The sequence below is a fragment of the Hyla sarda genome, chromosome 6, assembly GCF_029499605.1.
Source record: "Hyla sarda isolate aHylSar1 chromosome 6, aHylSar1.hap1, whole genome shotgun sequence".
Taxonomy (NCBI): domain Eukaryota; kingdom Metazoa; phylum Chordata; class Amphibia; order Anura; family Hylidae; genus Hyla; species Hyla sarda.
Window position 1 is genome coordinate 166,813,098 of NC_079194.1, and position 27,936 is coordinate 166,841,033.

At 42.9% G+C, this 27,936-nt stretch overlaps 1 protein-coding gene across 1 annotated transcript; it reads left to right on the top strand.

The window, feature by feature from the left end:
- The first annotated feature begins 4,082 nt into the window (after positions 1-4,082).
- LOC130276403 (borealin-2-like) lies at positions 4,083-27,186 on the top strand. The gene is made up of 10 exons (XM_056525721.1): positions 4,083-4,653; positions 20,491-20,619; positions 20,818-20,861; positions 20,938-20,998; positions 21,084-21,169; positions 22,348-22,412; positions 22,874-22,957; positions 23,037-23,154; positions 24,746-24,832; positions 27,005-27,186. The coding sequence occupies exons 1-10, from the start codon at positions 4,515-4,517 to the stop codon at positions 27,065-27,067; spliced, it is 876 nt and encodes a 291-aa protein (XP_056381696.1). The 5' UTR covers positions 4,083-4,514; the 3' UTR covers positions 27,068-27,186.
- Positions 27,187-27,936: the final 750 nt, after the last annotated feature.

Sequence of the window (27,936 nt, forward strand, 5' to 3'; positions counted from 1 at the left end):
AAAAACGAAAATTTGCTGAGTCCTTAAGGTGAAAATAGGCTGAGTCCCTAAGGGGTTAAAAAAAAAAATCTGGAACAGTCAGAGCCATACTGTTACTCCTTTTAATTCTCCACAAAAGTGGACATTCTAATCTCAGATATTTATGGCATGTATATAGGAGCTCGAGATACGTAACCATCATAACCGTTCGGTGTACTATACCATTTCTGTAACTCCTATTTTTTATTTTTTTTTTTCATTTTATGGGAGTCACAGAAATAGTGTTGAACTATTTGCATAATAACAAGGCCAGATGGTCAGGAAGATCCCTGTTTGAAATAGAGTTGCAGGTCCCATAGGTAGGATCCACACATATATAAAAATACTGTACATATAAAAAGATATTCCATGCGTAGAGGAGTGATAACGGAGCACTCACCCCAACTGTGATGCAAGCAGGTACTTCTTTATTTTGGGACTTTCAGGTTGACAAGGGCATCAAAGAGCAGGGAAGGCAGGCAAGATCTTGTGCGGGGTGTTAGCAGTCACACGGGGCTAACCCCCTGCACAAGATCTTGTCCGCCTTCCCTGCTCTTTGATGTCCTAGTCAACCTGAAAGTCCCGAAATAAAGAAGTACCGGTACCTTCTTGCATCACAGTTGGGGTGATTGCTCTGTTATTACTCCTATTCGCATGGAATATTAAATTGGACTGTCTTCACGTGTAGCACCACCTACATTTACAGAGCATGCATTGTGTGTTGTGGACATCATTTATTGAGGCACCTGTACTGATATATCAAGCGGTTGTGCCAGGATTTTTTCTTTCTTTTTCTGAGAGTGGTCTACATATAAAAAGGGATTTAAAAAAAAAACTGTAACTAATATGAACTAAATGCATGAAAGACTGATAAAGAGGAGGGCTTACAATCTACAAGGATTGGTGGGAACTGTAGTGCCACAAGTGATGGTAAATTACAGGTGGGAAAGAAACTGTGTTAGGGCTCCTTCACACAGGCGACATTGATAGCGAATTTGCAGCATGTTTTCCACTGCAAGTTTGAATGGAGCGGTCTCTCTGCAGCATATTTTTCAGCAAGTGAAATAGACGAAAATCTGCCATGGAGAGCTCGTCCCAGCCCATTCAAACTCGCAGTGGGAAAGACAGTACAAGTACGCTGTTAAATCCACCCATGTGAAGGAGCTCTTAGGGTATGTTCACACACACAGGATATGCAGTTGTAAAATCCGCAACTTCAAATGCACAGTGGATTCGGTGTGTGTGAATACATCCTTAGGGCTCGTTCACACAGGCGGATTTCGTTATCAGTTACTGTGTTTCCTGCAGCAAATTTAATTGGGGACGGGCTCTCTGCAGAAAGCCTGCCCCCATTCAAACTCACAGTGGGAAACCCACTAACTTGCAATAAAAAAAATCACCCATGTGAAAGAGCCCTTAGGGTACGTTTATACGGACAGTATCTGCTGCAGTATCTGCTGAAGTCAATGGGTAGCAAAATCCGCTGCAGAAAATATGCAGTGCATTAGGAATTTGTGAACGTATCCCGAATGCTGTTTTAGGTAAAAAGTACTGTGTCATAATGAGCCTGTGAACGTAATTTCTTTGGAATCGATAGAATGGTTGTCACCATTTGTGGGTGACTCCTTACAACCAAAGTGTAAATATGGTGTGAAGCTCCAGATAACTGACCAAAATAAAAGTCAGATTTTCCAATGTCATATAATCCCTCAATTCAGGAAGCCTACTCTTCACATCTAACACATTAGTCTAGGAAGTTGAGGAGATGTCTGATGATCATTCGCAAAAATAAGAACTGCTAGCTATAGTGTTTCTCCTCTGTCACACAGCTAAAGCAGCTTTAGAGTAAGTACACACGCGCGGATTTACAGCGTATTTTACGCTGCAGATCCGCTGGTGAAGGCCCGCTCTATGCTGGCTTTACATGTGCCTGCTCGTAGCAGCAATACGCCGCTACCAGCAGACACACTGCGATGTGCGAGTCGCAGTATACTCTGCCTAGCTCAGAGCAGGGAGAGTGGCTGCGATGTGCGAGTACGCCGCGCACATCGCTGCACTGTGTCTGCTCGTAGCAGCGTATTGCCGCTACAGCAGGCATATGTAAAGCCAGCATAGAGCAGGGCCTTCACCAGCGGATCCGCAGCTAAATCCGCTGCGAAAATCCGCTCGTGAGAACGTACCCTAACTGTGTAAGTACCTGCAAACAACTTATGGTATCTTCGTTTCCTGTAGCTGTCAGGACATGCTGAGAGTAGTAGTTTTGCAATAACTGTAAGATCACTGTTTGGAAGGGCCCTTCAAGCTTCTATCCTACTGTTATATTAGCTGTGATGACCCTACATGCAAAGAGACTGGTTATTCTGAACCAGGATCCATATTCATGAGTCTGCAGTCTAATAAAAGGGAATATGTAATCGGAACATAACCTATTGTTAAATCTAGTTTTTATCTTAAACATATTGTTTATGAATTTTGGTGATTTTATTTTATTTTTTTTAAATCCTGAAACCTTATAATAAGCTTCCTGTTCAGTGTAGATCATTGTTCATTATTCTCCTCATTATCATAGGTAGGATTACATTCATGGCTGGCATAAATATTTCTGGGAAATGATTCCTCCCATTTTTTTTTTTTAATGGAGGCTGGAGACTGTGTAGTGAGAGTAGTGGATGCACGGAATAGCTTTCCAGAAGTGGTAGCTGCTAAACAGTTAAAGGGGTACTCCCGTGGATTATATATATATATATATATTTTTTTAATCAACTGGTGCCAGAAAGTTAAACAGATTTGTAAATGACTTCTATTAAAAAATCTTTATCCTTCCAGTCTTTACCCTTCCTTTTTGAATTTCTATTACTATTAAAAAAAATCTTTACACTTCAAGTACTTTTTTAGAAGCTGTATGCTACAGAGGAAATTCTTTTCTTTTTGAATTCTTTTTTGTCTTGTCCACAGTGCTCTCTGCTGACACCTGATGCCCGTATCAGGAACTGTCCAGAGCAGGAGAAAATCCCCATTGCAAACCTATGCTGCTCTGGACAGTTCCTGATATGGGCATCAGGTGTCAGCAGAGAGCACTGTGGACAAGACAAAAAAGAATTCAAAAAGAAAGAATTTCCTCTGTAGCATACAGCTTCTAAAAAAGTATTTGAAGTGTAAAGATTTTTTTAATAGTAGTCATTTACAAATATGTTTAACTTTCTGGCACCAGTTGATTAAAAAAAATGTTTTCCACTAGAGTACCCCTTTAAGCATGCATGGGATAGGCATAAGGCTATTCTTCATATAAGATAGAGATAGGCATAAAGCTATCCTTCATATAAGATAGGGCCAGGGACTATTTATAGTATTCCGGATATTGGGCAGACTAGATGGACAGAATGGCTCTCCTCTGCTAACACATTCTATGTTTCCATCCTATTTTCTTGCCTCCATTAGTCTTATCTGTCAGCAGGGAAGCATCGGACTCCAACAACTTTTTCTGCTGAATAGAGTCACCTAGTGACACAGTTCGGGACTATCCGCTGTTTTCATCGGACTAAAAAATGCGGGCTCCTGTGCTTTTAAAATAGCGCATAGGTCCCAAACTGAGTCACTAGGGGACCATAGAAGTCAATGGGGTCTGCTGGTCCCATTAAGAGTATACATCGGCATCACGTTTTCAGAAGGATGTCGACGAATATGAATAATGGGGACGCAAACTAAAGTTTGCAGGAGACAAGGAGAATCAGCAGGGGTCCCTTTCTGATTACAATGAAAAATGACACTTTTATATAGATAACTCAAGGTCCACCATTCACAATAGGTGAAAATCACATCCCCTTCCCTCTATAATAACCTACTTGGGATACAGAGCATGCCTAGAAAACACTTCTAATCTAATGACAACGCTTTAGACTATTGTTTCCTATGGGCCATATGGCTACTGTAAAGCAAATCTCTAAAAGCTGTTAAAAGCAGCTCAACCTAGAATTTCTCCTTCTTAATCATCTAAAGAAAACATGAAAATCTACTGGAAAATACAAATATAAGAAGAAAAGACTGGGTTTCGGTATCTGGTTTTAATTAGTTAAAAAATATAAGGAAAAAAATCTACATTACAAGAAGCTTGTAGCCTTATTGATGGAGGAGGCACTAGGTATAACTGACAAGTCCTCTTTCATGCATAGGCTCTATATGGAGACTCTGGGGTGATTTATCAAACCTTTTGCAAACAGGAGTAGTTGCCCATAGCAACCAACCAGAGTCCCGCTTTTGTTTTTCAGCGGCCTTTTTCAAAATGAAAGGTGGATTCTGGTTGCTATGGACAACTGCTCCCTTGCACAGGTTTGATAGATCTCCCTCTCTGTCCTTACCTCATTCCCTGTTAGAGTGACTCCGCCCCTGTGTTTGCAGCCGCAGGTGTTACAATGCAGCCTCACTTCCTCCTAATATAAAGACAAGCTCTGGAAGACTTGTATAGTTTACTTGCAAGGCCAGTTTGATTTCCTAGGAAAATGCCCCCAAAGAGAACCAGGAAGAGGTTGGGATCCAGGGCTCAGGGGAGTGGGGATTCTGGGTTGGGAATGGTGGATCCACTGCAGGAACAGAAGAATGAGAAAATCCGACTATTCATGCAGGACTTCATACAGCAAAGTGAGTGTCACTCAAATATATTTTGTGGGGCTTTTCAATTCAGACCAGACTGAGTGTTGCAGCTTATAAAGCTGATATAAAAAGTTGACTTTCACAATGAGCTGATGGTCCTATGGTAAGAAGCGGATGTTTTCATAGCTGATGGGGAGCCATGACTGATAAAAGTAACTGTATGACTAATCTTTTCTATGGCCGCTGCAGCTCAGCACACTAGCCACATTTGGACTTTATAAGAAGCGTATGTAAAACAGAACCTTTCCAATGCGCTGTTTTAATGATTTTTTTTTTTTTCCTTTATCTGTGAGGAGTATTTGCATAAAAAAAAAAAAGCCTTTACAGACCTGCTTTTAGGGTAGGTCCACACTGTTTCTGCGCGCCCCCCCTTAATTATATCTGTCAGTATAATGCTGAAAACTGGATGTTAAAATATACTATTAAAGGGAGCAGCAGTTTTACTTCTGTGGCTGAACAGAGTGAAAAGCACAAGACTGTTTTTAAGGCCACTTAAAATAGCGGCTGCATCCCAAATGGAGTTACTAGGAAGTTTAGCCATGAACGTGTTTTGTCCGCTGGTAGCATTAACAATTTATCAACTGACCTGCTGTAATAACTAATACTATTACTGGGGGCCGGAATGCAGTGTGGACCTACAGCAGCTTTGAAGCCAAAACCAGGTGTGCATTAGAATATACAAAATGCAGATATTACTTATTTAATCTTTTAATTCTATTTCACACCAGGCTTAAAAAAGATTACAAGTAGCATCTATTCTTTACACACCATACATGCTGGGAGTTTTACAACAGCTGGAGGCACACCGGTGGGGAATCACTGAGTTTGTTACCTAAGAGTTTCCCCACCAGTGTGCCTCCAGCTGTAGCAAAACTACAACTCCCAGCATGTATGATGTAAGTGCATGCTGGGAGTTGTAATTTTGCAATGGCTGGAGGCGCACTGGTGGAAAACCCGGAGTTAGTACAGGGTACATGCACATGGTCGGGTTTACAGGGAGTTTCCCTGCTGCAAGATTCAGCTGCAGCAAACTTTTTCCCGTGTGCATCTACCCTAATGACTACACTACACAAAATAAGAGTAAAACACTACGGGGGAGACTGATCAAAACCTGTGCAGAGGAAAAGTTGATTGCTTATTTTACAGTGGCCTTGTTAAAAATGAAAGTGAGCGGATTGGGTCCAATGGGCAACTTTTTCCCTCTGGTTTTGATAAATCTCCCACACACACCATAAAAAGTTAAATGGATTGTACAGCACTGTATTCTAAATAGAGCCTCCAGCATTGCCGGACAGCTATTGACTGTCCAGGCATGTTGAGATTTAGGGCTGGGCGGTATACCGGTTCATACCGACATTTTTGGGCTGCACGATATGAATTTTAGCCCATACTGCAATACCGGTTTGTCCCCTCCCCCTTGGGAATGTATTATCAGCACAGCGTTGTCCTGTGCTGGTCAATGCTGTCCGGGCATGCTGGGAGTTGTAGTTTTGTAACAGCTGGAGATCCGCAGGTTGGAGACCACTGCTGTACGCTGTATCCCTATGTCGGCTGCAAAAGATAAAGAAAATAAACTTTTAACTTGCCTACGTCTGCCCTGGAACGCCGGACAGCCATCAGCCTATCACCGGCCGGTGGGATGTCCCACCCCTGCCAGTGATAGGCTGAGCCCACTGTCATGTAAGAAGCCGGCTTCTTACATGACAGTGGGCTCAGCCTATCCCTGGCAGGGGCGGGACATCGCTCCGGCCGGTGATAGGCTAACAGCTGTCCACGTTCCAGTCCCCTGCGTGCGGCCGAGGTGGGAGAGTTAAAAGTTTATTTTCTGTATCTTTTGCAGCCCGGGCATAGGTATACAGCATACAGCAGTGGTCACAAACCTGCGGACCTCCAGTTGTTGCAAAAAACTCCCGGGCATGCTGGGAGTTGTAGTTTTGCAACAACTGGAGGTCCGCAGGTTGGACACAACTGGCATACAGTGAGTTTCAGCGCCCGGCGGCCCCCAACAAAGAGGAGAGCAGTGCTTGAGATCTGGGAGTAGTACCCCGCTGGTCTGATCATTAATTGGGGGGGAGCAGAACAGTGCTGGCTGGGGTCAGATGATTTGGGGGGGGGGGGGGGAAGCTAAACTCCGCGCGCTGGTCACATGGTGGGGGGGGGGGGGGGGGTAGAACAACGCTGTCAGGTCACATGATTTGGGGGGGGGGGTGAGAAAATACCGTTACATACCGTGGAACCGCCGTAAGTTAAAAAAAAAATACCGTGATACACATATTTGGTCATACCGCCCAGCCCTACTGAGTCTTGAAACAGCTGGAGGCACCCTGTCTGGGGAAACACTGCCTCACAGTATTTTTGGTGCTTTCATCCGGGTCTGCCCCTATGTAAATACCAAATTTAGGCCTCAAATGCACATGGCGCTCACTCCAGAACCCTTTCGTATTTTAAGATAACAATTTAGTTCCACAAATGGGTTATTTCCATACTCTGGAATAGTTGTGCAACCAATTTTTTTTTTTTTTTTTTTTTTTTTTTTTCCTTCTCCTTTTACCCCTATGAAAAAGAAAGAAGAAAGTATGGGGCAACACCAGCATGTTAGTGTAAAAAGTTTATTTTGTTACATTAACATGCTGGTGTTGCTGCTTCCTTTTTTTTTTTTTTTTTTTTTTTTTTTTTCTTTTTCACAAGGAGGTAAAAGGAGAAAAAGACCAAAACTTGTAAAACAACTTGTCCAGCGTACGGAAGTACCCCATATGTATACGCAAAGCGATCTGTGGGTGGATAACATGTCTCAGGAGTGACAGCGCCATGTACATTTGAGGCCTAAATTGGTGACTTGCACAGGGGTGGCTGATAGTTGCAGCGGTTCTGACATAAAACCACCCACGTGATCCCATTTTGGAAACTACAACCGTCTAGGCATGTAATAAGGGGTTTACACCCCACTGGCGTTTGACAGATTTTCGGACAAGTGGGCTGTGCAAATGAAAAATTTTAAAAATTACATTTTTCATTTGCACAGCCCACTGTTCCAAAAATCTGTGAAACGCCAGTGGGGTGTAAATACTCACTGCAGCCCTTATTACATTCCTTGAGGGATTTTGTTTCGAAAATGGGGTCACATGGTGGGAGGGGGGGGGTTGTCCACTGTTCGGCCACCATGGGGGCTTTGTAAATGCTCTTGGCCCTCGCTAGAGATGAGCGAACTTAGAGTAAATTCGATTCATCACGAACTTCTCGGCTCGGCGGTTGATGACTTTTCCTGCATAAATTAGTTCAGCTTTCAGGTGCTCCTGTGGGCTGGGAAAGGTGGATACAGTCCTAGGAGACTCTTTCCTATGACTTTATCCACCTTTTCCAGCCCACCGGAGCGCCGGAAAGCTGAACTAATTTATGCAGGAAAAGTCAGCAACCGCCGAGCTGAGTTCGTGACAAATCGAATTTACTGTCAGTTCGCTCATCTCTAGCCCTCGACTTCAATTTCAACCAAATTCTCTCTCCAAAAAACCAAATTTCTCGGTCGCTCTTCATTGGGGGGGACACCTATACTGATGGGTATATGCTCTTGCCACTAAGAGGCGCTGACACTAGGGGAAAAAGTCAGCTACTCCTTGGCAGGATATAACCGCCCACTGGAAGTGAGGTAATCGGTTTTATCTAGTGTCATTAGGAGGCAAGACATGGGTCTTGGAGTTCCCCAGACCATGTCTCTTTTTTTTATTTTCTAGTAAGGGTTGTTTAGTTTATTATTTTTTTTTTTTTCCCCTCCCTTTTGTTTCCCTTTTTCAGGAGGGGGTTCAGGAGCATGGTGCTACCTGGTTCCCCCCCCCCCCCCCCCCCCCCATATGCGACAAAGGGGCACGGAACATAGAGTATGGGCTGTCAACCCCTTATCCCCCAACAGCTAGTGCGTGGAGGTTGTACCCTGGGTCCGGGTCCCCTGCTTGCCCCGCTATATTAGCCTGGTACGATGCAGCGTGGCCAGAAGCTGGTTGAAGACTTCAGGGTGACTATGTACTACAACCCCCTCTCCCTCCCTCTGGCTCATCCAGGGGTCCCCGTCCTCTATGTGCCCAGCTCCTCAGTCGCCATTACACAAGGCTGTGCTGGGCCAGATGGTGAACCTTTCCCTCCCCCACATGTATTGGGACCAGGCACAGTGCCCTGGCCACGTTATCTTTACTACCGGCCGGAGACTCTATGCTGCTGCTCCAGTTTCAGTCTCTGGGGCAGCAGGTCTCCAGTTCCACACGGCTGCCCGCTTAACACCTTGTGTGGCCAGGTGCAGTGTCCTGGCCGTGTTATTTCTAAGGCTGGGTTCACACTACGTTTTTGCCATACTGTTTTCAATCCGTTTTCTAAAGAAAACCGTATGGCAAAAAAACGGATGGAACAGTATGGAAAAAAGTAAACAGTGTACTGTTTAAAAACGCATACGGTTTTTAAAAGTGCATACAGTTCCGACAGTTTTTATAGAAAAAAAAACCCATACGTTTTTGAAAATTTTGACCATTCTTAATGGGAGGGGTCTTTGGTGGGGACTTTAGGATTCAAATGCGCATGTGCAAAGTAAAAACATATACGTTTTTCCCGTATGGAACCGTATAAATGTGCGTTTCCCATTGACGTCCATGTTAAAAAAAATAAAAAAAAAAAAACGTATGCGGTTGCAGTACGGTTTTTAAACCGGAGACAAAATTGTGGTCAACCACGGTTTTGACTCCGGTTTAAAAACCGTACTGCAACCGCATACGTTTTTTTTTTAACATGGACTTCAATGGGAAACGCACATTTATACGGTTCCATACGGGAAAAACGTATATGTTTTTACTTTGCACATACGCATTTGAATCCTAAAGTCCCCACCAAAGACCCCTCCCATTAAGAATGGACAAAATTTTCAAAAACTTGTGGGGGTTTGTTTCTATAAAAACTGACAGAACTGTATACACTTTTAAAAACAGTATACTGTTTAAAAACGCATACAGTTTACTTTTTTCCATACTGTTCCATCCGTTTTTTTTGCCAAACGGTTTTCTTTAGAAAAACGGATTGAAAACAGTATGGCAAAAACGTAGTGTGAACCCAGCCTTAGGCTGACTGGAGACCTAAAGCTGCAGGCAGCGGGTCTCCAGTCCCAGGCTTATTCCATCCTTGCGGCCAGGCACAGTGTTCTGCCCGCATTCTTAATGGGCTGACTGGAGACCTACAGCTGCAGGTCTCCGGTCCCATGTGGCTAACTGCCCTCAGTGCAGGCAAACCAGCCTGCTTACTGCTCCCCATGTGGCTGGGCGCTTCCCCAGTGGGGGAGGAACCGGCCGTGTCTTTCAGCCAGTTCCTTATCCCCCTTCCTGTAATGGTCGCAGATTGTGCGTGGCCGGCGCCCCGTTCATGCGGCTGGGTGCCGCATCTTACTAAAAGTCCACGGCTCCGGGGGTGGTGGTCTTCCAGCATGCCCTCCCTTCTTGGCGGGCTGCACTGTCTGTAAAAGTTTAAAATAAATCAAAATGTCACCACTGGTCACTCAGATGGTTGTGGTGGTTGGTGCCCTCTTGTGGTCATCAATTGTATTGCGCCCTGGAATTTTCACTGCTTCTTGAGGCACCCCCCCCCCCCCCAATGGCAACAAAGCGCTATTAGTCTTGACCTGTCACATCTGGTTTTTATCAGTTTAATATCTGCAGGGTCCCTTTTATAGGGATGGAATCGGGGAGGGCCGCTTTATTCCTCCAGTCTCCCTGTGCAGTGGCCTGCATTAGACTTTCAGTTGTGGTATGTGGTATGCCGGCTGCTCAGTCGGGCTGTTTGGGACCACCGCGGTGAAATCGCGGCGTCCCGAACAGCTTACAGGACACCGGGAGGGCCCTTACCTGCCTCCTCGGTGTCCGATCGACGAATGACTGCTCCGTGCCTGAGATCCAGGCAGGAGCAGTCATGCGCCGATAACACTGAGCACAGGCGTGTTAATACACACCAGTGATCTGTGTAAAAGATCAGTGTGTGCAGTGTTATAGGTCCCTATGGGAACTATAACACTGCAAAAAAAGTGTTTAATAAAGGTCATTTAACCCCTTCCCTAATAAGTTTGAATCACCCCCCTTTTCCCATAAAAAAAAAATGTGGCATCGCCGTGTGCGTAAATGTCCGAACTATAAAAATATATAGTTAATTAAACCGCACGGGCAATGGCGTACACGTAAAAAAAAAAAAAATTCCAAAGTCCAAAAAAGCGTCTTTTTGGTCACTTTGATCACTTTTTTTATTCTTTAATGGTATACAAAGTCTGATCAAAACAAAAATGGTACCGATAAAAACTTCAGATCATGGTGCATAAAATGAGTAATCATACCGCCCTGTACGTGGAAAAATAAGTTATAGGGGTTAGAGGACATTTTTAAACGTATAAATTTTCCTGCATGGTTATATGTTATTTATTTTTTTCCCAGAAGTACGACAAAATGAAACCTATATAAGTAGGGTACCATTTTAACCGTATGGACCGACAGAATAATAAGGTATAATTTTTACAGAAATATGCACTGTGTAGAAACGGAAGCCCCCAAAATTTACAAAATGGCGGTTTTTCTTTGTTTTTTGTCGCACAATGATTTTATTTTTTTCTGTTTCGCCATGAATTTTTGGGTAAAATGACTGTCACTGCAAAGTAGAATTGGTGACGCAAAAAAGCCATAATATGGATTTTTAGGTGGAAAATTGAAAGTTATGAATTTTTTTTTAAAGGTAAGGAGGAAAAAACGGAAAAACCCTGGTTCCTTAAGGGGTTAAAGAGCGGCTTATTTAATTTTTTTTATCCATTGGGTCCGACAAAGACCTGGGAGGCGGCCACAGCTTCTATTAGAACAAATGTAGCTTCTACATGTGTCGCTTGCTCTCTAATAGTCTGGGTTTCACAATTATAATCCCATCTTGTTAACCCGACCCCTAGAGAAGAGAGCTTAGAATCCTTATCTGTAATCTCCTCCAAGGGGGGGGGGGGTGTGTGTGTGTGTGTGTGTGTTTGTTTTTTTGCATACTCTTCGGCAGATTCAGGAAGATTGGGCGCCAGAGCAGCCGCTCTATCTAATTTTTCTAGGAGAGCCACATGGCTTAGGCAGTGGAAGGGTGCTGTGGGCTCAAAAGGCAAACTATGTTCCATCCCTTACATTGGAGATTGCCTTTTTGGTCCTATCTTGGACAAAGTTCTTGAAAAGGGACTGCAAGAAAACCACTTTAAAATCTTGACTCGCTGGTACAAAGTACCTGAATTCTTACATGCACATGTCCTCTCTGAATCGAGCCTTTGCTGGAGATGCAATGCGCACATTGGCTCACATGCACACGTTTGGTGGCAATGCCCTCAGATTGTGCCCTTCTGGAACGAGGTGGAATCTGTACTCTCCACACTCTTAGACACGACCATACAACTCTCTCCTGAGGGGGTCCTATTGGGATGCCCATCTGTCTCATATGTTCCCTCCTCTGACCTGTTAGTGACCCATCTCCTAGCTGCGGCTAAGAGCCAATCAACTGGCTTCTGCCAATCCCTTCCTCCAGACAGGACTGGCTCGCCAAGGTTGCCCAGATATGCAGGTTCGAGGAAATGTCCAGTAGAATTAACAGAACTCATGACTCCTTTCTCAAGATCTGGTTAGATTTGAACCTTACTGCCCTTGGTAGTGGACCCCCACCCTGACTCTTTTTGCCTCCAACCATAGCCCTCTGACATTTCCTCATCTTCCATTTTCCTTTTCTGTGCTGCCTTCCTTTGCTATGCTGCTACCTGCCTCTTCTGGATTTGCTGAACATCGACCCACCTATTCTCTTCTATTTTCTTTCTTCTCGCGCTTTTTTTTTTTTTTCCCTCCCTTACCTCCATCTCGCCTTCACGCTCATCATTCTATGCCCATCACATGTTGATAAGGGGGGGTAAATACTGTGGAACCGCCATGTTGTTCAATGTGCATTCTGTACTGTAAATGAATAAGCCCTGTCCTGAAAATAGGCCCTAGTGTGTTTTTTGTGGCTAAATTTAATAAGACCCGGTGCTATTTTCTGAGAAACACGGTTATACCATATTAAGCTCAAAACCTAGCTTGTTGCTACCCCTTCTTTCTTTTCCCACACTTAGTGTAGCGATGTACTCCTCCTCAGTCCGGACAACATTTTCATTCCCAACGAGCAAAATTGTGTCAGGTTCGATATAACTGCACCTCCCCTTATTTTGTCGTATTTTGATATCGTTTGTATATGTTTTATCTTTGATGCTTGTGATTATTGAAAATTACGGGCAATGCATTCTACCCCACCTGCAAGTGGGATGGACTGTCAGTTCTACGTTTTTGTGATACAATGTGCTCAATAAAAATTATAGTTGAGAAAAAAAGTTCTTGAAAAGGCTTCTGAGAGGAAGAGAGGATTTCCCACTCAAGGTCGTGCCCCTGATTCCTTTTGTAGCAAAAAACGATCCAGAAAGCTTAATCAGAAGTTTCAGGACAATAGGAAATTTAAAGTCCCTAGCAAGGGTAGAGGTTTCCTCTTCAATCCCAACAGTCTAGTTCTAAAGATCCCAAACAATGACTGCTTTCTCCTTGGGGTGGGGGGGGTGCCTGTCCAGGTTTGCGGGGGCCTGGGAGAAAATTTCTTCCAGCCCCTGGTTTCTTACCACCCTGAGATCGGGTTTCCTTCTGGTGTTCCGGTCTTTTCCTCCGGACAGATTCTTTCGCACTGGGATAGTGAGAGATTCCCTGAAACAAAAGGCCATGATAACAGAAATAAAATCACTTTTGCTCAAAAAGGTCCTGGTTCCAGTCCCCCAGGGGGAGGGGATTCTATTTCCCTCTCTTCTTAGTTAAAAAAAAAAGCTCTTTCAGAGTTATTCAGGATGGAGTCCCTAAAATCAACAACCCCTCTTTCCAAATTGCATGATGGCCAATGTAGATTTAGAAGACTCCTACTACCATATTCCCATCCACAAATCTGATGGAAAGTTACTAAGAGTTTTAGTGTTTATGGAGGGTGCTTGGGTCCATTTAAAATACAAGCCCTTGCCTTTGGGGTCTCTCAGGCCCCAAGGATATTCACCAAAGGGATGGCGGAGGAGGCTGCTTTTAGAAGAACCCAAAACATTGTTAGTGCCATATCTGGATGATTTACTGATTGTATCAGACTCCCCAGAAACCCTTCACTTGCACGTTAAAGTTTGCGCCATACTGAAAGATCTAGGTTGGAATCTAAAAGTCAAACTTAACCCCTTCCAGGCAGTGTGTGTTTTCTTAGGCATCCTTCTAGATTCAGTGTCTCCGCTCTCCCTTCGGCCTCTAGCCAAACAGATCCTCATCAAGGACAGAGTAGAAGTTCTTTTCCGGTCTCGCCTATGCACCTTCAGGGAAGCAATGTCAGTACTAGGTCTTATGACTTCTTGTATTGTAGCAGTGAAATGGGCTCAGTATAGATGTCCTTCAAAAGTAAGGGTCTCCTTGATATGCTGGATGAGCCCCCCAACAACCTATCTCAAGGGGTACCTTGATCTCACTTGTCGGTAGTGACTATAACTACAGACGCCAGTCGTTGGGGTGCCTCCTGCAGCCAGCGTCTCCTTCAAGGCAGATGGTCTCCTCAGCTGAATCAGTCTACATCAAATTACAAGGGTCTCTATGCAGTGTTTCAGGCAATAGCTCTGCTTATTCCTCAAATGAAAGGGAACAATGTGCTGATATATTCAGACAACACCACCACTGTAGCTCACCTAAACAAACGGGGGGATAAGATCAGACTACCTGTTAAATCTCTCCTTCCAGATTTTTTAATTTTTTTTTTTCCCTAGCAGAAGCCAGGTTGGCTTCTCTCTCTCTGCGATTCACCTGAAAGGGAAAGACAACAAGGTGGCAGACTTCCTCAGCTGAGTTCATCTTCAGTCCGAATGGTGTCTAAACAAGGAGATATTTGGAATGATAGGAGAGGTTTGGAAAATTCTCTATAGATCTTTGCTTACAGGAATAATCACAGGTTCTATTCTCTCATCCTACTGCATTATCTGACAGCAGTAGACGCCTTCTCTCAGGACTGGGAAAGAGGGTATGCTTTCCCACCTCTTCGCCTTATCCATCAGATCTCAAAAAAGACAGGACAGAGCCTTAGTGCTACTGATAGTGCCCTTCTGGCCTTGAAGGCTCTGGTTTACCTTTCTAAGGACAATGTCAGTCTCGTAGCCATGGGTTCTTCCAAACAGAGAGGATTCACTGTACCAGGGACCAGTTCAAATCCTCAGTTGACTCTCCTTCATCTGACAGCCTGGATGCTGATCTAAAAAGCTAGAGGCCTCTCTGACCAATTAATAAACACCTTGCTTACTAGTAGGAAAGACATAACATCCACCATATACCTAAAGAACATGGAGAGCCTTCTTAAAGGGGTACTCCGGTGGTCAATGTGTTTTTCTGTTTTTGACTTACCATATTTGTTTTGTTTAATTTCTATTCTTGTTGTTTAGCCTACTCTATTTCCGTTCTTTGTCTTTTAATCCCCACTTTGTTTTCCTATCTTTGCTTCTATTTCCTGTTTCTTGCTGTGCTGAAAACTACAAATCCCAGCATGTCACATGCATTGCTGGTTTGGGGCAGCTCCTATTTTATTAATTTTTTTGTTCCGCCCTTTACCCACCCTACTATTTTTCCCAGGTCGGCCCCCTTATACACAGCACACTAATATAATCAGCCTGGTTGGGATACATTGGCATACACTCTCAAAAGGGACTACAACTCCCAGCATGTAATTCAGGAGTCTTCAGTCTGTGGTATAACACCAGCATGCTGCCTCTGTAGTCTCCTGGGGGTTGTAGTTCACCACACCTCTCTAGGGCATACAGCAGTGTTTCCCAACCAGGGTGCCTCCAGGTGTTGCAAACCTACTACCAGCATGCCCGGACAGCCAAAACCTGTCTGGGTATGCTGGGAGTTGTAGTTTTGATACAGCTGAAGACACCCTGATTGGGAAACAATGCACCTTGTTTGTGATATGCTGAATTGGCTAGGCCAGTGTTTCCCAGTGTGCCTCCAGCTGTTGCAAAACTAAAACTCCCAGCATGCCCAAAGGCTGGAGGCACACTGGTTTGGAAACACTAGCATACACACATAACAGGGACTACAACTCCAAGCATGTGTCATTCAGGAGTGGTCATCGTCCCTGCCCCCCCCCCCCCAATTCACACATAGAAATGATCCCCCAGTCTGAGATTTATTCCCTTGCAGTCTATACATCCCCAGCCCGTGCACTTTGTTATCCTCCCCTTCAGATAACACTCTTATCTTCTGTCTCCTTTCAGTGCAGACCTGTGTCCTCAGAAGAGACTGACTGTCGTGCTCTCCCTTCTGTCTCGTCCTCTGTCTCACCCTCTCGTCTCTCTCATGCAGTTCTGAAATAACGGGGGGGGGGGGGGGGGGGGTTTGGAAGCCCTGGTGCGTTGTCCACAGCCTAATCCTAACATGGCTGACGTTGTGGACAACAGTAAGAGATCCAATACAGAACTGCCTGGCCCACAAATGGGTAAGAAAAAGACACATGCTACACAAACATATAATACATGTCAATTGCAAAAAACATGAACATTAAAAGAAGATACAATATAGACAAAAATCTTAACCACCGGAGTACCCTTTTAAGAGTAGTAGGACCTGCAGTCGATCCATTGGGAGATCCTAATATCCCTCAAATCCTTCATTTCCTCCAGTAAGGCATGGATAAGAAGTGGTGTCCTAGTACCCTTAAAGTACAAACTTCAGCTTTCTTAGATGACAGAGTAGTAATGACAACGTTACCATCTTTTCTGCCAAAAGTGGTCTTAAATCTCAGATTATTCTTCCCTCTTTTTGTGATGAGCCAAGACATGAAGGTGAAATTTAAGTTCCATTACCTTGATGTCAGAAGATGCCTCCTAGAGTATCTGGACTCTAAGGACTTTCGTTCTACAGAATCTCAGTCCAATTTTCTGGCCCTAACAAAGGAAAGATTGTTTAGAAGCAGTCTATTAGTAGATGGATCAGGACATCATCTACTTTAGCTTATACTACAGATTTAGGATCCACCTTCCTTTTTCAGCTCTCTACCAGAGCAGTGGCTTCTTCCTGGGCAGAGAAGCCTCTTTGGAGCAGATCTGTAGCTACATGGTCCTCAAAACATACTTTTTTTTTTTTAAACATAAAGGTTGCAATTAAATCCTGTTCCTGATCTTTCCTTTTGAATGTAAAGTCCTTCAGGCGCTAGTCCCGCCCTGATTGGTTGCTATTCTAAGTCTCCAAGGGTGCTGTCATGAGCGATTAGGTAAAGAGAGATGACTTGCCCGGTAATATGTTTTTCATTAGCTCATGACTAGAGATGAGCGAAGTTTCAGTGATTCAATTAGTCACGAACCTTGCAGCTCGGCATTTGCTGACTTTAGCCTGCATAAACTAATTCAGGTTTCAGGTGTTCCGGTGGGCTGGAAAAGGTGGATACAGTCCTAGGACTCTGTCGAGCCGAGAAGTTTGTGACTAATCAAATTACTGTAACTTTGCTCATATCTACTCATGACAGCCCCCCCTCATGTATCCCACTTTAAAATTAAAAAAATTAAATAAAACATTTAAAGAATGAAACATTAATTTTTCCTTTTTTTACTGGCTCCTTTTGGAGTACATTACTTTGAACTGAGGTGTGGAGAGGCATGTCCCATTTTATATTCCCAGGTTTCCTGTCCTGCGGTGGGAGGTCCTCTCCAAGGGTGCCGTGGTAAGCTAATGAAAAACAGATTACCGGGTAAGTAATCTTTCCCCTCATCTATATAGGTGGGGTACCTGGCTGGGCCCTTGGTGTGTGTTGTCTCTCTTCCAGGTGTTCCACAGTGTGTGTACCTGTGGGTTCTTGGGACCTTTTTCTTCCAGTCGGTCAGTGTGTCTGCATTTTCCAGCTCCACATTCTTCATCGTCTGAGTCTGCCGCCTTGGTGTCTGGCACCATAGGACATTTTAGTGTGGGCTTTTTTTTTTTTTTTTTTTTTTTTCTGCAGGTCACAAGGACTTTCTCAGCAACAGCAGCATCACTCTGTTGTCCTTTCTTAGTTTGCACTCTTGGTCTGCTAGAGGCATACCTCCCTTTCTGCTGGTCCCTTCGATGTCTGCAGTTTCTTTCGTGTCCACAGTCTTTGTACCCCACTGCTATTGTAGTGTGCCCATGTCTGGGTTCCTACATATGCTAGCACCACCCTGTAGGTATGGAGCCCCCACTTTCCTTTTTGTTCAGTGGGGTGTGCCTCGGGGCTTCCAGGGACTTTATTTCCGCAGTTCTGTGGTGGTTGAGCACTTCTGTTCTGACATGGGGCCTGCTGGGGCGACAGTCTATTCAGCTTCTCCCTATGCCTCCAGGGGTGTTTCCCGGGGTTTTGCTCTGGGGTGGCTCAGGCACCTACTCGTCACTGTCTGTCTGGAATGGCTCTAAACACATCTTGTAGTTTTTGCCCAGCTCCAGTGTAAAGGATTCCGATCCTGCCACAAGGTGGCTCCTCCAGACAGTTGGGTTGCAGTTGGGGCCTGGGGCTCCATCCTCCCAGTACTTGTTCCGTGGCTGTGGGGCTGCATTTCCCTGCTCCTCCTGCACCTGGCACGCTTTACCATTTCCCTTCCACAGGGGGTACGGGGATCTGGGTGCTTGGCATGGGTCTATACTTGAGTTTTCCTTTCGACCACCCTTGTTTTCCCTCCTGGAGGGACTTTTTCTGGCCACATGTGCACATATGATATTCCGGTCATGCACTCATTTAGTTTATTCAGGCATATGATCATACACTTGGGCCATACTGTCATTTAGTTTGTTCTGCGTATAAGCCCATATAGTTTGTGCTGTACATACACACACCGAACCAACTATGTGACTATTTGTTTAGTGTGTTCTGGCAATTCGTTTGGATTCTAAGGTCGGTGCATTCAGTCCTAGGTTCTCCTGGGTATACGCGTTGATAGTCTGCTCTGTCTACACGTCCTGATAGCCTGGTTGGTGAGAATAAGTGTTTCATAAATATGGGCAGTGGGAGACAGCGTTGGTAGGAATTCATGTATAGTGTTACGCATCAGGGCGTTTGGCAGTCATACAGTTCTGGCCATGCGTGATATTGGGCAAGTGTTCGTATAGTCGGTGCATACACTCGCTCATGTAGTTCTTTTTAGCCTCACGTTCATATAGTTTGTGCAGTATAGGCTCGGTCGGTGTATACTGTCGTGGTGTCTGGTTTGGATATGTGTTATTGATGTACACATGGTCTGGTTGCTTACGCTGGGCCCACGTTCAGTGCTATGCTCATCATATGTGTCAAGGAGTTAGGTGTACGCTTATAGCATTAATACTCGGTACATGTTCGTATGCATTCGGCACATACGTTACTTTTGTGTTTTTCAATTTCGGATTGACCAGTCATGTCTACAGGTCGGTCCGGATACAACCTGACACGGCTTAAGGTTGGCGATAATGTCATTACATACGTTGTGTTTAGTTAGCAGTTGGGTTAGGCTACAGCGGTTCTGAAAGGTGTGCTAAGAAGTCAAGGATCCAAGCCTTCTTCCCATCAGCCTTTGTCGGCCGACTTGTTCAGACAGTGAGTCGTTGTTCCAGACAGTGCCCCGTTCGGCTTCAAAGAGTCTGTGTTGGAAAGCAGCTTTGTTTCTGGGTTACTATAGCTATCTCAGACCTGGTGAATTCACTAGTGAAACATTAAATGATACTTGTTTGAGGCTGAATCAACTAAAATGGAATTCTGACCACTATGAGCTTGAGTTGAGCACTACCAAAATGTCTTTACCCGGGCTAGTCATTACCATCCGCTGCTTTTCCACATTTCATAGGTGGTGCCGGTTCGTGTTCTAGATAACCTGTTGATCACATGCCAGGGAACCAGTAGGTCGCAGCCGTTATTATTATTCTGAGGTGTCGCTCTCACCACTCCGCAATTCGTTAAACAAGTATGCATTTTAGTGGTAGGTTCAGGGGGTGACCCGGCTGTGTTATGTGGACACTCCCTTCGCATCGGTGCTGCCTCATCAGCATCACGTCAGGGGATGCCAGCCCGTGTGATTCGTAAACGGAGTCACTGGAAATCTAGCTAATACATGCGCTTCATCCTCAATTCAAAGTCTGGAATGTCCCATGCTTTCGGTCTCTGGTTCGGTAATGTTGTCTTGTTTTAATAAAGCGTTTTTGTTTCAAATATTGAAGTTTTGCCCTCTATTTTATTCAGGTGTACCTACATGCGGCAGTATGTGTCACAACTCAGACTGCCTGTTAGTTTGCATACCATGTGGTTAGGCTGTTAGGTAGGTACGTAGCGTACCTACCTAACAGCCTAACCACATGGTATGCAAACTAACAGGCAGTCTGAGTTGTGACACATAATGCCGCATTTGAGCCGCCGATCACAAGTGTGAAGGCTAACGCAGTAAGCCTGTATTTGTGAGAGGGGGCAGGGGTTATCATTATAAGAACCTGTGGCGTCCCTAGCGCAGTACGCCGCGGGTTTCCTCACGTCCCAAGAACGGAGAAGTGGTCTGTGGTCACCACCTACAGAACCACTCTTTTATTGGTTGTCTTGCTAATTGCCTATAATTTCCACCTGTTGTCTATTCCATTTGCACAACTGGATGTGAAATTGTCAGTGTTGCTTCCTGAGTGGACAGTGTGATTTCACAGTAGTGTGATTGACTTGGAGTTACATTGTGGTGTGTTTTAGTGTTCCCTTTATTTTCGTGTGTGTGTGTATTTTTTTTCATATATAAAATGTTACTATATATAATTTTTTTTATTCATCCAGGGAAGGAACGTATGAAAGATGTCAAGAAGGAGCTAGAGGTTCTCACAATGCTCCCAGACCAAATCCTGGAGGTGGAGCTTTTGAAGATGCCCATGTCCGTAAGACAGATGACGGTTGGGGAATATTACAGTGAGTGGAATATTTTGAATGGAGCCGAAACCATAGGTGTTCAATTGTGTTTAAAAACTTTTTTTTTGTTTTTTTTTGTTTTTACATTTGAAAAACCTACTGTCCCTGAACATTATTGTAACTCTTAGTATGGGACAAGTAATTTTGTACTGTTTTTAAAAGGTCAATTTGGACTTTAACCTCTGTTTTGCCTTTTAGAGCTGATGGAATTGAACAAGGCAGAGTCTGCTCCTGTTCTGAAGGTGAGGTCTCCTGACTGCAGTGCTTTTGTATCTCCTTGGAATTGCATTATGAACTACGCAGGTTCCTCCGTTGCAGGCTGACAGTCTGGATGAAGAGCTGCGAGAGGCAAAAGTTGTAAGAAAGAATAGCAAGAAAGGTAAGTGTGTGTGTGTGTGTGTGTGTAACAGGATTTGGGCGACCCTTGTTAAAGGAGAAAATTTACCAGCAGACTCTGTTCTCAGTTAAGGTGACCACATCTGTGGAATATCATGAAACTTTGGCCTCTAAAGTGATGTCCACAACGCAGAAGAATAGGACCATCCAAAAGGTGAGCATACAGAGTGCAATAAGCAGGAGGTGAAGTACAGTCTCTAAATTCATGTTTCCAAATGAAGGTATCTGCATATGGCAGAAGGAATCTCCTAGATCTCTGTGCAATAGCTTGTTCTGTTGCCACCACCCGTGGCCTTACCATATGTGAGTGACTAGAGATCAGCGAATCGTACGATTTCTAAATATGTATAAGTGATGTGAATTCTATTCACATCACTGGCCAGCCGGAGTATAGTGCAGAGATGCGAGCACAGGAGAAAGCTGCTCCATCTCTGCAATAGAAAGGACAGTCGCATCGGGTGTCAGTACAGGTACTACAGCTCCCATCATGGAACAGTTGTTCCATGCTAGGAGTAGTAGTAGTACTACCTAAAAAATTAATAGGGGGGTGAGTGAAACACACACACTTTATTAAACACAATTAAATTACTAATATAAAAAAAATAATTGTTTGGAAGAGATGTATATTTTTCAATCTCTATCAGCAGCGGTCATAAGTTGTTCTTTTCCACAGGTTGACATTGAATAGAACTAATGATCAGGACTAACAGCAAAAATTGGGGTTGGGGTGTGTGTGTGTGTGTGTAAAATATATACATCTATACATTATACGGGACGATCGCTTCGGGTGTCAGAAGTTACACTCGCTGTGATCGGTCTTTTGCGGGTACTACAGCTCCATGTTGGGAGCAGTAGCACCTGCAGTTAAAGACAGATCACAGCTGGTGTCCCTCCTGACACCCGATGCTATCATCCTATCTAGATGCGAGAAAGCCGCCCACAGCGATACACTATACAGGACGATCACAGTGGGTGTCAGGAGTGTTACCTGGGACGATCTGTCTAGCACAGGTGCTACTACTCCCATCATGGAACATTTATTAAAACACACTTTATTTATTCTGATCTAATGTGGTTTTTTTTTCCTCATATCTAGTGAGGACCTACACAAGACCTTTGTAAGAATCCTCTACAGTGTTCTGTGTGTGTGTGTGTATAGTATATTATGTTATATATTATAGCATTGCTTAGGAAATTTGAGTCATTGTGCCTCCATGCTGACTGCATATAGTAGTGCTGTACTTGCCATTTGGGACCTACAAGGTCTCGGATGTAGAAGTCAAGCTATAACTGCTACCCTGCTAATATACCTATTTTATTTCCATTTTCTAGGTTTCCAAAAGTAAATCTCTTGTTTCACTCGTAAATGATGGGAAGAAAACGCCATCTCTAGCCAGGTAACTCCAGTTCAGCACTGTAGCCTCTGAATGCAGCAACATCAGTAGAATGACCTAGGATGCACAGACGGTTTTATCAGACCTTTACATTGGTTTTCTCCCATATCAACAAAAAAAAAATTACATGTCATAATAGGCAAGTTAGTGAGCCCCATTGAGCAGAAATGTTATTTGAGCTTATAGAGCATAGGCCCCAGTGCAAAATCATTAACTAACTGGGCCCCTCCACGTACGATTTCGAATGCTGGTGGGTATTACATTAAAGGCTTTTGCGATCCCTTGGGTACAACTGATACACCTGCAGCCCCTGTATGCTAATATACTGACTTTCATGAGAATATATATATATATATATATATATATATATATATATATATATATATATATATATATATATATATATATATATATATATATATATATTAATTTTTTTTGTTTGTTTTTTTTGTTTCCTTTCATAGGTCTATATCTGCAACTCCACTTAATAAAGCTTCCAAGAAGATGGCCTCAGTATCTTCTTGCAGAACTGCATCCAGAACCTCAAGGTGCCTGTAGCCTCATGCCTGAGCACTATGGGTGTCCTTTGGCTGCCCATTGCTTGACAAGGAATTTTTATCTTGACAGAAATGCCACAGGCCCTCCCACTCGGTCCTCAAAAACCAGAGCCTTCTCATCGCTGAGTGACAACCTTCCATTACATGAAGGCCTTCCGTTTGTACATATACCATTGTTGGATGGGCAGGTAATGGCATGGCACCTGCATGCTGCTGTAAAGGAGTGACTACCACATATCCAAGGCCAGTGGCATACAAAGCAGAGAGTAGGGGCCACTTAACAGTGATGACAAAATGGGCCCTTATTAGGCTTTGCCCCCCCTTAAACAGAACAAATTTGTTCGTCGTTCCATCCCATAACATTTACATGAATGAATGGTGGGCCACTTTCCTGCCCTTTTTTGTTTGCTATCCAGTTTCTTTGAAAAAGAGTTCTGCACAGGTTCTAGCCACGCAAAAGGTATCAAAGGGAATGTAACAAGAATATAACTAATTTCCCATCAAGGGTCATAGAAGGTGTGTGTGTGTGTGTGTATTATGTTCTGCACACCTCTTTAATAGTTCGTAATCTAATAAAGGTGTGTGTGTGTGTGTGTATATATGTATATATATGTATATATATATATATATATGTGTATATATGTAATTATATTATATTATATTATAATAAATTATAAATTATAATTATAATTATAATTATAATATTATATATTATAATTATATTATAATATTATATTATTATTATTATAATATTATATTATTATTATTATAATATTATAATATTATATTATATTATTATTATAATATTATATTATATTATTATTATAATATTATATTATATTATTATTATAATATTATATTATATTATTATTATAATATTATTATTATATTATTATTATAATATTATTATAATATTATTATTATAATATTATTATTATATTATTATTATAATATTATTATTATATTATTATTATAATATTATTATTATAATATTATTATAATATTATTATTATAATATTATTATTATATTATTATTATAATATTATTATATTATATTATTATTATAATATTATTATTATAATATTATTATATTATATTATTATTATAATATTATTATTATAATATTATTATTATATAATATTATTATTATTATATTATATTATTATTATAATTATAATATTATTATTATAATTATAATATTATTATTATATTATAATTATAATATTATTATTATTATTATTATTATTATTATTATTATTATATTATTATTATATTATTATTATTATATTATAATATTATTATTATATTATAATATTATTATTATATTATAATATTATTATTATATTATAATATTATTATTATATTATAAATATAATTTTATGAAAAGGAAGAGCAGCACTACTAGTTCAGTTGCAAAAAGTACAAGGTGCACGCTGGTAAAAAGACCTTGGTAAGGGGTCCTCACTAAAGTAGAAATCCAAGAATTCAGCAGCACACAAATTTGTGAAAAAATAGGTGGGTGTTTATTGCATCACCAGAAAAACGGAAGCAACGTTTCCGCGACCTCTCGCCGCCGTTATTGCCGCCGTTATTTTTTCACAAATTTGTGTGCTGCTGAATTCTTGGATTTCTACTTTAGTGAGGACCCCTTACCAAGGTCTTTTTACCAGCGTGCACCTTGTACTTTTTGCAACTGAACTAGTAGTGCTGCTCTTCCTTTTCATAAAATATATTTATATTATATATATATTATAATTTTTTTTTTTCTTATGTCTGCAGACTTTATCATCAGAATATGATGACCTGGAGTCACTGGATGTGGAGCTGCTAAGACAAGACACTGTGCAGCACATACACACGCTTGTGGTAAGTGGTCTGAATATCGAGGCATGTAGTTTGTCTATGCTGTAGCGCTAATAAAGACTACTAGACCTCTACTAACCTCTCGTGCTATTGTAAATTATGCCTTCAGAAACAAGCAGGTTTAGACTCTAAACTTTTGGCTTTGAGATTCTCTTGTCAAGCCTGTCCACTGTTAATCCAGCAACCATACCTGTATTGCCACACTATTGGTAGCCTTGCACGGATGCAAGGATGAGCATATATAAACACAAATGACTGACCCTTGCAGAGTGCCACAGCTCCTTTACTGAATAGCAAGGTTGCCAGGAGACTACAGTGACCCCTCGACCTACGATGGCCCCGACATACGATAATTTCAACATGCGATGGCCTCTAAGAGGACATCGCATGTTGAAGGCAGCATCAACATACGATGCTTTTTTTATGTCGGGGCCATCGCATAAACGGCAGACTGCTTCAGCTGCCGCCGGATAGCCGTTTACTGTGCCCTGTGAGCTCCGGTGATTGTCACTCACCTGTCCTCGGGGCTCCAGCGTGTCCTCTTCGGGATCCCTTGCATCGTCGGCGCTCTTCGTCGTCATCCAATAGGAGCGGCGTGCGTAGCGACGTGATGGCGGCGACGACAGAGCGGGGAAGCAGAGGCCTTACCGGAGCGTCGGGGACGCGGCGGCAGCAATTCACAGCGACATCCTGGGCAGCGGTGGTGATGGTCCGGAGCGGCAGGGACAGGTGAGTACAACTTCCTCTAACAGTGGTCTACAACCTGCGGACCTCTAGATGTTGCAAAACTACAACACCCAGCATGCCCGGACAGCCAACGGCTGTCCGGGCATGTTGGGTGTTGTAGTTTTGCAACATATGGAGGTCCGCAGGTTGTAGACCACTGTCCTATACTTTACATTGCACGGATCCCTCAACATGCGATGGTTTCAACAAACGATGGTCCGTCTGGAACAGATTACCATCGTGTGTGGGATCACTGTATAGTATATAATCAATTTCAAAAGCTTGGATGACCTCCTTTTAAAACCACAAACATCCAGTGAGGGCCTGACACAATGGGGTATTCCAGGATTTAGTCTGTCATGGAATTGGCTTGACAAGGTTTGGATTGAATATAGCTGTACTTTTATAAAAATAAAATAAAAAGTTTCACCATTTTGAAGATCGGTGAATGGAAAATTTCTTGCTTACATACTGAGGCTACTAAAAAAAAACACAACTGTCAGCTGTGAGATGCAATTTGTGAAGATGTGTTATAAAGTGAATCTGTTAATGGTACCCTCTAACCTAGCTATAGTCTTGTAGTGCAAGTGACACTGATAAAATTGATACCTGCCATCCCTTGATCATGCCTCTGTTTGGCAATATACTTGCTTTAAGAAAAAAATATGAGCTTTAAAAAAAGGCGTGTTATCGCTTAAGTCTGTGAGAGCCGTGCCTCACCATGCCCTGCACACACTTCCTGAGTTTGGTCTCCTGCCAGGCTGAAAAAACAGCCACTAGGTGGCTCTGTTCCCTGCACAGGTCAATCACATAAAAAACAAAGGTTGAGAATTTTAACAGCAAGTAAATAGCAAAGTGTCTTATTACATAAGGAACAATATACTAAGTTTAGTTTGGTGACGGTACTCTTAAGACGAGTGTTTAATTGACTGTCAGATTTGTTATAGTTGGAACGTGATCCATGCAAATTTCTATCACTCTTAAAGGGGAACGCTGGTTAAACAGATTTGTAAATTGCTTTTATTTAAAAAAAAAAAATCTGAAGCTTCCAGTACTTATCAGCTGCTGTATACTATAGAGAAATTTGTGAATTTATTTTCTGTTTAACAGTGCTCTCTGCTGACACCTCTGTCTGTTTCAAGAGTTGTCCAGAGCAGAAGAAAATCCCCACCTCTTCTCTTCTGGACAGTTCCTGATACGGACAGAGGTGTCAGCAGAGATCACTGTGGTCAGACTGGGAAGAACTTCACAAATTTCTCTGTAGTATACAGCAGCTAAGTATAAAAGGGGTTGATATTTTTAAATGTAAGTAATCTACAAATCTGTTTAATGTTCTGGAGCCAAGTGTCTTAAAGAGGAACTCCAGTGGAAATAAAATGTTTAAAGTGATGGGCTTTGTAGAGACTCTTGAAGTACCTGTGTAGCACCAATCACCTTTTGTCTCCTCAGGGACAGCTTACCAGCCTATGTGCAAAAGCATCAACGCAGCATCTTGCGGGTGGCCAGGGGTAATTTTCATGACGCTGTAACTTTGGCTCAGTCGTTGGGTGAAGGACAGGAGGCCATCCCAGCAGTAGTTTTAGTAATGTCTTTATTTATGTGAATGACTTTGTAATACAAATAAACATTAATTGGTCATGTCCTGAGCACTGAACTGCATGAATCTTTGCATACACATGCTGCTGCCACAGATTGACCTCCATGTATCTATTAACCCAAATAATTGGTATGTGAGAAGGTAAACCCAGAAGTGGAAATTGTCAGTGTCTTTAACCCATTAAGGACACAGGGTGTACTTGTACGCCCATGGGAATTCCGGTCCCCGTGCCAACCCCTGGGGGAGTCCTGAGGCAACCACGGGGGGAAAAAAAGGGCGATTGCTGCAGTTATGGAACAGCCGGAGGCACACTTTTTCATAACTACAACTCCCACCATGCACGGAAAGCCAAAGGGCATGCTGGAAGTTTGTGTTTCGCAACCAGTGTGCCTACAGCTGTTGCAGAACTAAAAAACCCAGCATACAATGACAGCCAAAGGACAGGCTGGGAGTTGTAGTTTTGCCCCACCCCCATGTGAATGTACAGGGTACATTCACACAGGTGGGAGTTTACAGCGAGTTTCTCGCTGCAAGTGTGAAATGCAGCAAATCTTCCACTGCAGCACAAACTCCCAGCAGGAAACTCGCTGCGAAACCCCCCCCCCCCCCCGGTAAAAAATGAAACGTCTGGTATGGCAGCGTTTCCAAAACGGGCCTCCAGCTGTGCAAAACTCCCAGTATTGCCAGACTGCCATTGACTGTCCAGGCATGCTGGAAGTTTTGCAAAAGCTGGTGGCACTGTTTGGGAAAACGCTGCCGTAGGGTAATCTTGGTATCGGAGGAA

Bases quoted from the DNA above. Each gene is read 5' to 3' on its own strand.
- LOC130276403 (XM_056525721.1), top strand. From the start codon at position 4,515: ATGCCCCCAAAGAGAACCAGGAAGAGGTTGGGATCCAGGGCTCAGGGG. The intron at 20,999-21,083 runs GTAAGTGTGTGT...CTCTGTTCTCAG, and splicing joins AAGAAAGAATAGCAAGAAAG to TTAAGGTGACCACATCTGTG. The intron at 22,413-22,873 runs GTAACTCCAGTT...TTCCTTTCATAG, and splicing joins AAAACGCCATCTCTAGCCAG to GTCTATATCTGCAACTCCAC.